At 38.8% G+C, this 15,259-nt stretch overlaps 1 protein-coding gene across 2 annotated transcripts in view; it reads left to right on the top strand.

Annotated features, from left to right (window-relative positions):
- Positions 1-15,259, top strand: part of foxj3 (forkhead box J3) — a 119,539-nt gene that overhangs the window by 75,578 nt on the left and 28,702 nt on the right. For both annotated transcript variants that reach the window (XM_055183295.2, XM_055183296.2), the window contains exons 3-5: positions 3,750-3,824; positions 8,985-9,068; positions 14,613-14,714. In XM_055183295.2, the coding sequence (XP_055039270.1) occupies positions 3,750-3,824; positions 8,985-9,068; positions 14,613-14,714 (261 nt within the window). The remainder of the gene's footprint in view (positions 1-3,749; positions 3,825-8,984; positions 9,069-14,612; positions 14,715-15,259) is intronic.

Genomic DNA, 15,259 nt, shown 5'->3' with positions numbered 1-15,259 from the left:
TCTTTATATATCTGATTCTGCCACACACTAAAGATACAAGAAAACAATAAAAGATTTTCTAATGTTAAATATTTAGTGTGTTTACTGATTACCGTTCAAAGGTCACTTATTGTTCAATAAAAATGAAACGCGTTAGATCTAGCCAATCTTGTCTCATTAGTAGCTGAACTTATGCATGCAAAATATCCACGTCAAGTGGGCGACGTGATGCCACAGCGTGCGATGTAGCACTCTTTCTTCAATGTCCAATAATTCAACATGATTGGTTGAGAAGGAATTCATTTTACCTGCATGCTTTGCATAAGACTGCAATCTGAGAGTAAATTTTGAAATTAGGTGTTGTTTTTTAGTAAAGAGAAAGACTTGAAGAGTTAATGTTTATTCAAGAAGTAGTTTTTTTTATATTTTTGTGGGTACTGCAGATGAGTGGTGCTTGTGGTTAGGCTGTGGAACGTGTATCGTTCAAATTAATGAGCAATAAACGTGCTTATTGCTTTGCTGAGCTATTGAGCTTTTCAGTTAGAGCTGTATAAGTTGAACTTTGTGCTTGACTTGTATGCAACGTAAAAGATATGGAAGCATGAACATGTAAATGCTGTGGGGAAGACGAGCAGATGTTTTAAGGTCCAATAATTATAATAGTTGAATTTGATAAGCTAAGGCCGCATTTACACTGCATATTTGAAGGGACTAAATTTCAAATTTTTCATGTCGCACGAAATCGGATTTGACCCAGGAACATAGATACGCATAGATTCCGATATTCTCAGATCGGTTTTTATATGTGGAAATTGACAAAAAAATCCTGTAACATCGATAACGAGATTTTTGCTCTTGGATAAATCTTGTAAAAACCAAACAGTTAATATGGTTTTAAATTACTTTTTATTCAGAACATGACCGATACTTTCCAAACAAGTGATCAATTGAGGTAGAAGACTATACTCATCTTGTTTTACTTTTCAGGCATCTGTAATGTAATGTAAATATATTAGTTATGGATTGTCTGTCTATGATTTAACATTAGCAATAAATACAAATAAAACACAATGAGGCGTTTAGCGCGGCGCGGTAGATGCGATTCCGCCTCATTCGCGCGTCTAGTTTGAATTGTGCTTTTTGTGCATTTTGCTATTGACGCAAATTTGCGGCTGACGCCCGAGTTGAAAAATTTGAACTTTGGCTGATTTTTGCGCCGCGTTAACCAATCAGGAGCCTGCTTGCTGCTGTGGTGGCAGCCCCGCTTGGAGTCACTCATTCAACATGGAGGAATGCTTAATATTATGTCTATCGACCCGCGGCATTCCCGCAGTTTTTTTAAACGATTTTCCCCCTATAGTAAGGTTACTAAATACAAAACGGTAACTCTCTCGATGAATGCACGATTAACATCAGCCATCTTGCAAACAGACAACCGCATATCACTTGCCCCTCCCAGAAGAAGCGGATTTCGCCTCTGACGTGCGTCAAATGTTTGCTTTTTCCGCGCGTTTACGCTCTAGATGCGCGAATGCATTCAAAATATTCAAGCGGCAAACTAGACTCGCATCAAATGCGGCTGGTGTCAACCCACGGTTGGCGAGGAAATGGAGGACGACTATTCCACTTAGTAAAGTAAATAATGTTGAAGTAAACAAGTTTTATATTCTAATTTTAAAATCTTGTATATAAACATTGATTGTATAATCATTTCGTCTGCATCTATTTTACTTCATCTATGGTTTAAGTTTTTCCAGGTCAGTATGTCTTCCTTGAATGGTCTTGCCAAGTGTTGTGTAAATGCAGATATCTGATATGAGTCACTTTTAAAAGATTGATAAGAGCGGATATAGTCAACAAATCGATATTGAGCAGTGTAAATCCAGCTTAAAGCTCTAATTTCTATTGGGAACGTAAATAGTGTTGGTTTTAATTTCACCTTATTTTTGGAAAACCATCATCGCATATCATTGTATACACTATTTTGGTAATGTTTGTAATGCAGGTATGCTTGACTACACAGGATCAATTTGATCAACCCAGTGTTTGCTTATACACACATAAGCTGTCACATCCTGACTTTCTTTTGGTCATTCCCTTTTCTTTTTCCCTCTGTCTCTCACAGACACACACAGACTCAGTGTGTCAGAATGGCAGCTGGCCCTGCGGCTCTTCGGGTTTGTTCCCTTGATAGAAAGCTGGAGACCGACTGGACTGGTGCACCAGTGCTTATTAGCTGTGTCTGTCTGCAGGAGCCCTGCTGAGGCGGCCTTGAACCCTACGGCTTTCAGCAGGCAGGGATGGGGGTGTTATGGCACTGAAAGACAAAAGGGAAAGAGTGACAGCCAGAGAAAGAGAGTTTTTATTTGACCTGCATGTTCACTTGCCAAGTCATCACCTAACTTGATAGAAAGTAGTCACAATATGATCTTTTTTATTTCACCAGTGATGTTTGAAACCTTTACCATGTTTTTTTAATTGTAGAGTAGAGATTTTACAGCCATGAGTTATTTTCTTAATTCAAAAAAGCGTTTTTTATATTTGGTGACATTCTGTCCCACCCCTGTGATTTTGTGTTCGAATTATCAGCTGCAAACTGCTGACAGGGTTTTACCTGCAGTATGGGTTAAGCGCTCCTCCAGATCTCACCTTTATTGGCGGTAATGGCTGTAGTTAATGCTAACGTAGTTGGAGACTCCCTTACCTTGACCTGCCGTTCCCTGCGGTCTTCTGTTAGATATCCAGCACGATCAGCCCTCTTAACAGGAAATGAGCCATCACAGCCTCATTAGACGTTATCCGCTAGGTCTTTCACATACATATTAACCAAGAATGATCTTTGTTTGCTTAGTATGTTCATCTAAACGTCTCTCTCGTAAGCGTGGTCTCCCATTGTCTGTTTGGCGCTATTGTCTCTCACCGTCAGCTCATTCCACACCACATCAGTTCATTTGAGAATCCCAGAGCTATTGTAACACAGCCATCTGTCAATACAATTTTGTCGAATGATTTAAAAACCTGTGCGTTTTAGTGTCTTAAGAGCCAAGAGGCTGGCTGAACTCCAGCTGGAGCGCACAGAGTATTAAAGCACGATCTCAATTCAAGCCAGCTCCTCCCACTTCATGCCTCACATGCTGAAAAATTACTTGTGATCATTAAAGAATCGTGAAAAAAAATGAAATAATAATTTGCATAATTAATTTTCCCCGGAGGATCGGGAGGATTAATTAATTGCTGTGCTATTAAATTGGATTTTTTTCATTAACCTCAGGACATCCTTCATATGAGTTCGCATTTGAGCTCTGGTTTCGGAAAGAACTGTGCAAATTTGCATTCGGACATTTCTGGGAATCGCCAAAGTGATAAAAAAGCTCTCCATAGTTAACAATTGTCGAGTCAGGGATTTGCAATATTGAGTTTAGGAATATCTCAATATTTTGCGATGGTCCTAATCTTCCTCCTTTTTGAGGCTGTCGTCTTCAGCAAGATGAATCTCTTTAATATATTTCTCTGGCCCGGTTGCTTTGCATAGTGGTGGAAGGATGACGCAGGATCTGTGCTATAATACCCCAGTGTTTTATTCATATTCTGTTATTTGCAGGGACTATTGCTACACCGCTGTCTGACAGCACAGTATAGGCTGCATGTAAATGAAGTTTTAGGTACTACTGTGCTGTATTGTTGTGTAATATAACGAGAGTTGTGCTTCTGGAGTCTCATTAACCTATAAACAACCTAAACGCATCTCTTGTCTCTCTTTCCTCCTCCAGAACTCGATACGGCACAATCTTTCGTTGAACAAGTGTTTTCTCAAAGTGCCTCGCTCCAAAGATGACCCGGGAAAGGTAAGCTTTTCTCTCTCTGTTTTGTGCTGTTTTATTCAGAAATGCTCGTTTTGTACATTTGCTAAATACAAAGGCTCCGACAGATTCGGTTGTTAAAAATGCATACCTATCCTTGTAAAAATAGATGAGAGCGAGCACTTGCGCTAACGTTTTAAAAGGGCTCTCTCGGGTGGAGAGAAAGCACTTCAGCCCGGCACTTACTGCACAGGAGTGGAAGGCCACCACCTGCTTTGCCTCAGTCGGCAGGCAAAACGTACAGAAACAGCCGGCCCTGCACGTTCTAGCTCATGGCTGCAAAAAACAACCCAGACTCGGCCTTAAAAATAAGTGTGTATATCCAGAAACACACGGTTATTCTCAAATGTATACGATACTGACAATACATCAAAGACCAATCTCCAACATCAGTAGGCGCTTTTTCCATATAATACCACCGCCTTTATTTCTGTATCCTCAGCCATCTTGTGCCATCGAGTGCATTCATACACGCGCACACACAGTGTGACATAAAGAGAAGAACGGAGGCATGCAGGGGAATGGGACTGAATGCTAATTTCATGTTTTGCAGTAATCCTCTGATATTGACACTCATGGGATCTGCTCCATTAAATACAAAATAATCTATCGCTGGATGATTCTATGCCGAATGCATGGCCAACATGTTTGCATCTCTAATGTTCAATTTGGAATTTGCCAGAACTCCCCCCGGAAGATGAACTTCAAAGCTGCGCGGGCCTCTCTTGATATGTTCCATCAATATTGTAATATGGCGGGAATTTGGACTCTGCTGTTTGTGGGAGATAACTGAGGCGTGTTTTTTTTAGAGTGATTGTTCACCTTAGCTCTGTGTCCCGGCAGCTCCAAGCAGGAAAAGATGCAATCTTTTTTTTACCTTTGAGTGGACTGTTTTGGACACATGGAGGTTTTGGACAGGGAGGTCTAGCCTGCAGTGAGACTGGGGCAATGTGTCTTTCTTACATCCTGTACAGAAAGCCCCATTCTAAGGCAGGTGTTTTAGTAAATATTTATCACTGAAAAATCTATGGTCTCCCTGTTTATGATTCCCCGTTTAAGCAGCTTACAGTTTATGAAGCATTATACAATGATATTTAGTCTTCTCTGCTTCGTGTGGATGTGGCCCAAGTGATGTATCAGTCTTGACACATTCTAATTATGTTGGCATATATTTTTGGATCGTGCACTATCCTCGCATACATTTTAGAAAAAGTTGCTTTTTCTCTAGGGATAGTGTTGCAGCCTACACATATTCCCATCCCAAGGGATTTCACTTTTTCAAGATTTTTGGCTAATTAAAAGGAACACCACCCAGCCTTTCCTTTTGCAGTGACAGTTTTTAAGGAGTTTGCAACCAGTCCCCCCGTCACCTTCAGCTGTCTTTCACAGCATGAATTTCAGCCGCATGTTTTTTTCAAATTAGAATAAAAAGGTGTGTAATGCTATGTGATTTCGCTTTAAATGATGAATTATTTTGTGATCTAATGCTGTAAGTAACATATCGTCGCTGTCCGATGAAAACCACGTATGTCCATTTTGCAGATTTTGAGATTTTCCGACAGATTGAATGTCCAGGTACATTTCCGTATACAGTATGCTTCACATACATAAATGGCCAATGAAAAGTGTTGAAATCATGTCATCTGATTTTCACGTATATCCATTTGGTGTCAAAGCTGTCAATCACGCCGCGTATCTCCCGCCCTGTAAGCATCTCGCCGGCCTCGTAAAGTTTCATTCGAAGCTCAGCACTGGATATAGCCGAATAAACATAGCCTGGTGGGACACTGACTTTTCTTCATCGAGGTAAACATTCCCCCTGATGCCAGACATACGTTTAGGAGTGACAAAGTTAGGGTAGGACTGTGCAAACAAAGTATCTGTCTAGCATAGGTGTTATTCACACAGGGGACGCTGGGGACATTCCACCACTTTTTGAAAGCATTTGGTTAAAATGTTCATAAAAATCAAGTGATGCTTAAGACAGGTTTTGTGGTCCAGGGTCACAAATGTTGCATTGTATGCTTATTGTGTGTTTTCTTTTACATATGTAATGAAATTCATTGTAATCAAAACGCGCTGCTGTTTTCTGCTGTATGGTGCTTTGGCACTGTTCGGTTCAGCTGGTGTTGCAGGGACTGTTACGTGTGTGCAGTCGACACTGTTGAGGGTTTATGCTGAGTATTTTTTTGTTGTTGACTAACCTACGCTATGCCCATTTTTGATGCGCCGTTATTCAATATTTTCCCCGTCCTGCAGTAATGTTTTTTATCTGATCTTTTGTCCCCACCACTATTCAACACAAACTGACGCCCCTGCTGTTACCATGTCAGTGTATTGATTCATTGTCCCTTCATAGTTTGCAAGAGACATTTAATAAATTTATAATTAATATTAAATAAACTAAGTGTATTTAACTAAGACGTAGGCTATTTAATAAACTTGAGCGTATTCATCTGTCAATATAAAATGCGACTTGGCCATTCTAATTAATGATCGGAAGAACGCTTATCGACCACCGTTACTGTAAAATAGCACGTATGTCCATTTAAACTCAGTTTTGGTCAAATGTGGATTATATCATGACACTGGCAAGATAGAATATGGTTACATGTAAAGATGCCGTACCAAGTATGACAACGCTACATTCAACTGTTTTTGATATACAGTGTTTTTTTTTTCACTTCCTGAAAAGTAACCGTTTTGGACATACGTGAGTTTCATCGGGCAGCGACGATATAAATATTGGATGCTTTGTGAAGATTGTCTGTTACAACAGGCACATTGTCTGTGATAACAGGCCATTGTGTTGAAATATATTGTTGTGGGGTTATGTTAAATGTTTTTATCACATTTCTGTATTCAGGATTATTTGGGGCGGTTCTAAAAGGGTGGCTCGATGATGCACTGGGCCCACCGAGCATGGCCCCACCCCTAAAACAATCCCAAGCATCCATTCAGGTTGCAGCGGTATTTGAAAGTAAAAAGAGTAGGCAACTTTCACATGAGTGGGAGTGGTTTCAACGCCGACAGTGTACACACCCCCTCTATTTGAGAGCAGAAAATCCTGCCTGTTTTCCAAGATGTTGATACGTAATTTATTTACATGTCGTTTTTTTAATTATTCAAATTTGTCTGGGTCATTAATAACACAATTTTCTGTGGTGTGACAAACTGGTCTCCAACATGGTGCCCGCCAAAGCACATTTTATTAATAGCTTCAATTTTAATATTTATTTATTACATATTTTTTATATTCGCTTGGCTTCTTTTTATGTATGTTAACATTTTAAACAATGATAAAACATATCAACAAGTAAAATAAAATGCAATCAAGTAAAACAAGAAAGTTTTGAGTAGACTTTATCAAAAAAGTAGCCCTCCAGATTGTTTTATCCAATGTTGTAGCCCTTGCTCACAAAAAGGTTGGAGACCCTTGCTATATAGTATAATAATTATTCTCCAACTGTTATCTAGATCAGTCTCTTCTTCTTGTTTGTTTTCACACTGACATTGTCCATGTTACGTGATTGCTAGGTAATTATTGGCTGCACTTAAAAAGATCAGTGGATAACAGGGTTAAAGATGAAATAGTTTGAACTTTAAAGTGTCATGTTACAATGGTTGACCTGCATGCAAGCTGATACCTCCCTACCTGCAGTTCAGGGTATTGGGGAGCGTTGATGCAAGTCATGTGAAATGGCCGAAATTCCTTTATGTATCTCTTTTATTATTATTTAGACCTGATTCCAGTCAGATAAAGCTGAAATGGAAAAAAATGTAGGTTGGATTAATTGTCCCCTTTTAGATAAAATTGTACTACACTCTTATTAAAAATTGTAGATGTCAGTACTGACTGAGTTTGCTTGACTGTGTCAAAGTGATCAACGTTCATAAAACATATAATCTGTATGGCTAATTGATTAGTTTCCCATGTGATTAATGTTTATTACTGCACATTTTTTCATCAGGACAGGTTCAATGCAAAAAAGTGGCTTTTTAATGCAAGATGTGATAACGAAACAAGCTTTGTGATTGGTTAGATCATTTTGGAGCTTTTATCACACCTTAAAAACAAATGGCAGTAACTGTCAAGTGTTAAAACGGAGATAATGAGTTCATTTCTTAAGGTGGGAAAGTCGAGAAAGATTTAGTTTAGTTGCCGGAGAATTCGAATGCTTTGCTTATTGCCATGGCTTATAACCTGTGCTGTGTTGCTGTTTAAATGCAGAGATTTACATCATTTTATCAATGTGTTTGGAGGCTGAATATCTGAGGAACGTGATGCGTGCGGTCTAGACCAATCCTTCAGTGATTTCAATTATTCTCCTTGCTTAGGCGCTTCCACAAGATGTGCACAAGTAATTTTAAAGGTCCTGATCGCACCCTCTCTGGACAATTGAGATTTTATCCCATATAAAATAAAATATTTTAAAATAATGCCCAAGCCTGGGGTTAATTTCTTTTGCTTCCTGGCTAACTTCGGCGCCGGAGTTGCCTTTAGCTTCTGGGAAGAGCAGCACTATTGAAAAATAAATTAAACAGGAAGAATGCAAAGATAAATTATTCAGCCAGGGTCTTGGGTGCTTGGGTACCGGCAGCCCCAAACCAAGCTATGCTATTTTCTGCCTGATTATCAGAGCACAGACCTGACCAGAAATCCAACACCTCTGTGTCCAGCCCTGAACAGGAGCAATCGATAAACCCGCGGCTGAGGAAGAGGGGCTTCAGGAGGGGCTTAACATTTTACCTGCCTCTGCCAAGGCTCAGGAGAAATGCGAAGCGGGAGAGAGAAAGGGAAAGAAATGGTGGTAGTGAAAGACCCAACTTCGCAACCCAACATATTGCTCAATGAATGTCCGTCTGACGTGATAGGCCTACAAATGCGTGCGGTAAAACTTTGATAAACTAAAAGTTCAACGTGTTTGGCAGTAAACGCAGTACTTGCATTTCTCTTGAAAACGTTATCTGAAGTCTTATGAAATATGATGTTTTTTTATAAGTTACGCATATTTTTTGGAGCTCTATATCAACATCAGTTGCTTTTTAAGGTTATGTGTATATATCATGGTTTTATTAAATAGACTTGATTGAATGGCCATGGACTTGCTTCAAGACTAACACTCCCTTTTCTCCCGTTTTTAGGGTTCGTATTGGGCAATTGACACAAATCCAAAGGAGGACACGCTGCCCACGCGGCCCAAGAAGAGACCACGGTCTGGAGAGCGGGTGAGCGAGAGTTTGTTTGCATGTTGGCGTCTATGTGCTCACAGACCCCCTGGTGGTCAGTTTTCAGGCTTTCACACTTTCTCTGGCCAAACCGAGCTCATTACTTAGAGTCCAGGAGTGATCAAAGAACTCAACACAGCACGGGTTTCACTCTTCTAGTTCAAGTCAATGTCATTCATGTACTTCATCACTTTATTTGATGCTGTGGTTGCTAAAAACACATAGATTACCATTGAGTCACCACCACTGTGATTAGCATTTTCTGCACCAGTGCTCTATCATCTATAGCATCGTTTTCAAACTGTGGGTGGGACCCACTGGTGGGTCGTACAGCGAGTTGAGGTGGGCAAAGTCTCTTCATTGTTGCGTTGAATAACACAAAAACAGTTTAGTCTTATTTATAACTATAAACTATATTTGAAGAGTTTGGTCCCAAACGCGATAACAAACGCCAATTTAAAAAAAAATTAGTTGCCGCCAAAACCAGTATTGCATATGGTCAGTATTAAAAAGTAAATTCTTAATTTTATGCAAAAATCCAATATCTGTGTTATTCTGTCATCTTTTCTCCCTTTTTCCCAAAACCCAATAAACGCCAGTCCTCCTTCTCTGCAGAATGCAATTAATCTGCTCAACCAATCACAGCACACAATTCCACGCATTGCAATGACGGCGTGTTGAATGCACAAGGAATCCTAGTTTTACTCATCTACTTTGTACTTAGTGATCAACAAACAAACAAAATAATACTTTGATGGCGTTAATAAACCTGTGGTGGTTTTCTGTGGCGTGGAAGAAACGTAAGCCATTAAAATCAAATAATTTACGCGAGAGGCACTCGGGAGACGGAAAAATGCCGGCGGTTGCTTGTTCTTACGACAGCATCAAGCTTCTGTCATGCTAACACATTGACCCCAGGGGATCTTAGGAAAAACTTTCCATTATTTTACTTGAAGTCAACGAAAATCGAGCAGGACCAAAACATTTTACAGCTAATCTCTGTCAAAAAAGTTCAGCAACGACGTCCCAAGGATGACAGCAGCAATGACAGTGTTCTTAATATGACAAAGTGTTTTGATTAATGCCATTAATGTTTATTTCTTTTATCAGTGTATAGCATTGGTTAACTAAATGAATATAACATTGCATAGATGAATGCACATTAATATATTGATTCAATAGATTTATAGCATTTTGGAAAAAAAACTTGTCATGGATTTATTGCATTTTGCTGAAAAATAATCAGTTTTATAATAAATCTTTGAAAATCAAATGGAATTATGGATTTGTTTTTTTATGTTTTTATAACCCAAAGATGCTATGTGAACGTTTGTAACAGAAAATAGTGGTTTTCATCTCGTCACTTTCTTGGTATAGAAAACGTGTTTACCGAAATTAGTGAAAATGGATTTATTATAATGACCCTTCAGCAAAAGTTTGATTGATAGGCAACCTGACCAATCATAACATCAGTATTATGTGCACCCTATCCCCCACCCCCTGGGTGATGACACTAAAAGATAATTACTAACCCAAAAGACAGGGTATGCACAACTCCCTATAAAATTTGTCTGCGAATCCTAAATGTTTGTGTCTGCGTGCTAAAACCAAACACAGTGGCACCAAAAGAAGTTGTCTATTCATTGTCTTCGTAATATTCATAATAAAGATTAGTGGTCAGTCTATCAGAACGATTATCATAGTGACTGGAATGTAATGAAAATGTGTAATTAACAATAGACATTTACAAAAAAAATGGTGTTATGGTATTTAATTAAAAACGTATTTCATATAAGATGGTATTTTTTTGTCTAGTACTTAGTCTGGACCAGTTAAATTACCAGATTATCTCTTGATGTTGCTCGGGTATGTTCCTGCTTTTTATGAGACTGGAAATAAATGAAAAAATTGTCTTGTCTTGTTGTGTTGATAGAAGAGGCATCAGGCGGGATGTTATATTTCCTGAGCCGAGACTGCTTGCTTTGTTTTATGTCTGAGTCTGTGCTTTACCGCCTCACGCATACAGGTTTAGTGATGGCGCACTTATATCTTTATATATAACTGTCTCGCTCAGTATGCCTGAGTTTTTGTATAGGGGGTCCAGCTTATTAATAAAGTGCGCCCCAGGCCTCCTTTTACATACATTGCATTCTGCAGTCATTTTTTAGAAAACATCAATTAATGCAGAGTTTCTGCACTGGTTATTTTCAACCAGAGCTTTTCCTTCCATTATTTATGAGCAGAGCTTACTGGAATATACAACACGGCTGCGCTCGACACCGGCCTCTGAGGTTGACCTGACTCAGAGGCGGCTTGCATCATTTTGTCCATCCCTGTGTTGCGTGAGGAAGACGAACCGATAAGGTTCAGCTATAATTATATCGGGGGCAGAGATTGCAGACATGCAACCGTATATAAAAGGCTATTTGAAGACAGCATACGAAGAAAGAATGCTTTCTTTATTAGAGCACCTGATTCCTTACAGTATAGTTGCAAATGCGACCAAATATTAAAAAATATGCAAGAATAATATGAACATGAGTTCAGATGCAAAACCCTCTGACTAGTGCATCTGAGATGTTTTCTTGTAAATGAGCATTTTATATCAGGCTCTTATGTTAAGGTTTATTAATTTCACTTTAATGGGTTTGAAAAGGTTATTGGTCTGTAATTGAAATGCCTTATTTTTACAATTGTCACTTTTGGCATTTTATTGTTATTTAAATGAGTAGTTCACTTTTAAAAGAAAATTTCCAGATAATTTACTCACCCCCATGTCAACCAAGATGTTTATGTCTGCCTTTTTAATCGAAAAGAAATAGTTTTTGAGGAAAGCATTCCAGAATTTTTCTTCAGTTGAGCTCAATGGTTTAAAGGTCTAAATTGCACTTTTAATAAATTATCAGGAAATGTTCTTATGAAAGTGAAATAAACCTTTAACTAATTTGACTTTCTTTCACTACAAAAATCTCCAATACTAAAAAAGTCTCCATTCATTCTTCACTGTCCTTTCTAAATAAAGATAAAAATCTCATCTGGTCAGTATTCTAATATATTTTTGCTAACCTCCTTTAACCGGGTAAAAACGCATACCTTGACATACATGCACCTTTATCCGTGCACTTGGAGGACTTGGCTGAAAAATTGTTGTGGGCTTAACAAATTCTACAAAAAAAAGTATTTTTGAATGGCCATGAGGCCGGAGTTAAGTGGATTTAAAGTGAAAATATTTGATGGACGTGTAATACATACAGAGAGAATTTGGCGTTTAGCGGCTTTTGCATCTGAGCTCTTCATATGTTATCACTTATAACTTGTAGGGCTGTCACAATGATTAAATAATCATCTCATCTTGATTGTTTGACATCATCGCGATGATTTCAGATCACCACAATGATTGCAGGTCTCTTTAAAAAACACAAGGGGGAGCTGCAGCGCCTGTATAAACGAGACAGTATCAGATGGCGCTCCTTAACTGACAGTGTATACAGGGAAATGAAGGGTGCTATTCTTAAGAATCTTTATGAAATACATTTTTTGCGGGCATTACAGACATGTGGTCCAGTACTGGCTGCATCCGAAAACTCTTAATTGCTGCCTTCTGAGGCAGCTTTCCAAGGCATGAAGGCATCAAGGCATGTCCGAATTCAATGTTAGGTTTACTTCCTGTCTCCTGAAATACCTATGCTTGGCTGTACAATAAGAATGTGATTGGTCGAGCCTGGTCGAGTTCGAAAAAATAAAATAGCGGCCAAGGAAGCGACTGGAGCACAAATTTAGTGTAAATAAAGGTAGACTTTTTACACCTTTTAATTACATTTCTAGCGAGAAATTAGTATTCTAGTTTTCAAATATGTGATTAGTTATGACAAAGGCGCTATCTGTTTATATTTCAAACACGCTACCTTTGAAGTGTGTCCGAAAGTCTTTCTCTGAGCTGCCTTCATGCCTCCGAAGTAATTTCCTCATGAGGCAGCGAGGCAAAGAGTCACTGCCTTTTCACTGAGTTTTCGGACGCAGCCACTTATATAACATTAGTAGGATTGGCTACTATTTAAGGCCGTTCTAGTATAGTCAGTTTATTTTTAATGCATTTTTAATTTCATACACTTGATTGTGTTTATTTCTTATGAAGAATTTCCAGGTTTTGAAAGATATTTTTATTAAATAATTACTTTTAATTATGTTTTGTGTATTAATATTTTCTGCCAGGTAACCCTTGCAAAATATTTAATTTAATTATCACAACAATGTGAGAAAAATATTTCATAAACAAACAAAAAATGTATGACCATTAAAGGAACAGTATGTAGGATTGTGGCCAAAACTGGTATTGCAATCACAAAACTTGTCGCTAAAACTAGTACTGCAATCACACAACTGGTGGCCAATAGACAACATGACAACATAAACATCAGTTGAGGGCTGCAACTCCACTTTTTAAATGACAATATCTAGTCTAGTGACATATCAGGGCCATTTTATGATTAATTGATATACATTTCTTACATACTGTTTCTTTAAATGTCAAAGCAATAAAAAAGACGTTGTCACGTCACAATTTATTAGGCAATTAACCGTCAGCCAAATTTCATAAACGTGACAGCCCTACTTATAAGTTACTATTAGTCACCAACATGCTGTTAGAGGCAGTCATAAAGTTTCATCTGGTAGTTGTAGTTTTCTTTACCATGCTAGATGATTTGCGAATGTAAAATAAGTGAATTTCATGCATAATAAGCGATTCCCTTAGTAATTTTGCTCTTAAATATTAAATGTCTTTCCACTCAGACGGACTATATGGAAATATAGCACCTGTTCCCACCATGGTGCTTGCGATTTGTGTTGATGCTGTGTGTTTTGTGTATGGTCGGGCAGTTAAACCATTGTCATTTATAATTGCAACACTCCAGACTTCAGTGAGAGGCTCATTGTCTCTGCGCACAGCTTTGCCCTCAGGCCACACACAAACGTTTTTCATATCCACACTTACTTCACTCATATCAAAAACCTCCAATTAGACCCATTCTCTCCCAGCCTGATCCTGCATGAGAAATAAGAGGGAACTGTCTTTGCAAGTGTGCGATGCTCGCTATTAAAGTGTATTTCATTAGTCTCTCTCTCTCTCATCCGTCCTCACGCTCCTGCTGTCTCTTCAGAATTTCTTTAACATTAAAATTTGTGATTTAGCAAAATCTTATTTATGTCTATCACAAATTAAAAATCACACTGTTGCCAGGCAATCCTCTTACAATAAGCAGTTTTGGGAGGTTATCTTCACCCAGGCAAGAGCAGAGAAAGCACGGGGGTACTGTTTTTCTCTTTCACTCATCTCCTTCCCAGAATGCCTCCAATTTTGACCTAAATAAAAGGTGTTGCTCTTTTGTTGTTGATAAACGCCCGCCGCTCTTAAACGTGCCCTCGCTTTGAATTTAATAACATCAAATCCCTCTGAATATGTAGAAATCAAAGTGACTTCAGATTGCTCATCATCTCCCTCGTTTTTATCCTGGTGGCTAAATGTGCTTTCTTGTTTTTCTGCAGGCATCAACACCGTACAGCCTGGAGTCGGATAACTTGGGAATGGACTGCATCATCTCTGGAAGTGCCTCTCCAACGCTGGCAATCAACACTGTGACTAACAAGGTAGCGTTCGGTCTCCAACTCCACAAGCTCTTGCTGGGTTTCAAATAGCAGCTGACACCACAGGCCTACATGCCCAGTTTCTATTATATTTATCCTGGCATAACTATATACATGCGCTGCATAATAGGACTGACATGTGATGCCTTTGTTTACATGAAGGCTGCATTAGCTGAGCCCCACGTTGGGTTTTTGTTCCGTTCGTTTGACAATACGTATAAAAGTTTTTTAACACCGCATATGCAGTTACATGTAAAGCACACACGAATGAAAATCACTGTCAGGTTCACTCCTTGCAAAGATAGTGTATTTTTCCTCTTGGAAATCGGGTTTGTGGTTTTTATGCCTTCAGCTTTGTGGCAGTAAACACTTATGACACCTTTCTGCGGGAGAGCACCAAGTTTGTTGAACGTTCAGAGGTTTCATTACTGCTTTATGTTTCCAGACAGAGTAACCCGCTCCCGTAACTCGCCCTCCATGGCACGACTACATGGAGAAGTATGCTAAAAGGAATGAAGCAAAAAACTCTGAAATTTAAATAGGCTTTT

This window comes from Misgurnus anguillicaudatus, chromosome 14 (assembly GCF_027580225.2).
Source record: "Misgurnus anguillicaudatus chromosome 14, ASM2758022v2, whole genome shotgun sequence".
NCBI lineage: Eukaryota > Metazoa > Chordata > Actinopteri > Cypriniformes > Cobitidae > Misgurnus > Misgurnus anguillicaudatus.
The sequence above is the reverse complement of the archived record's forward strand: the minus strand, read 5'-3'. Positions and strand labels throughout refer to the sequence as shown.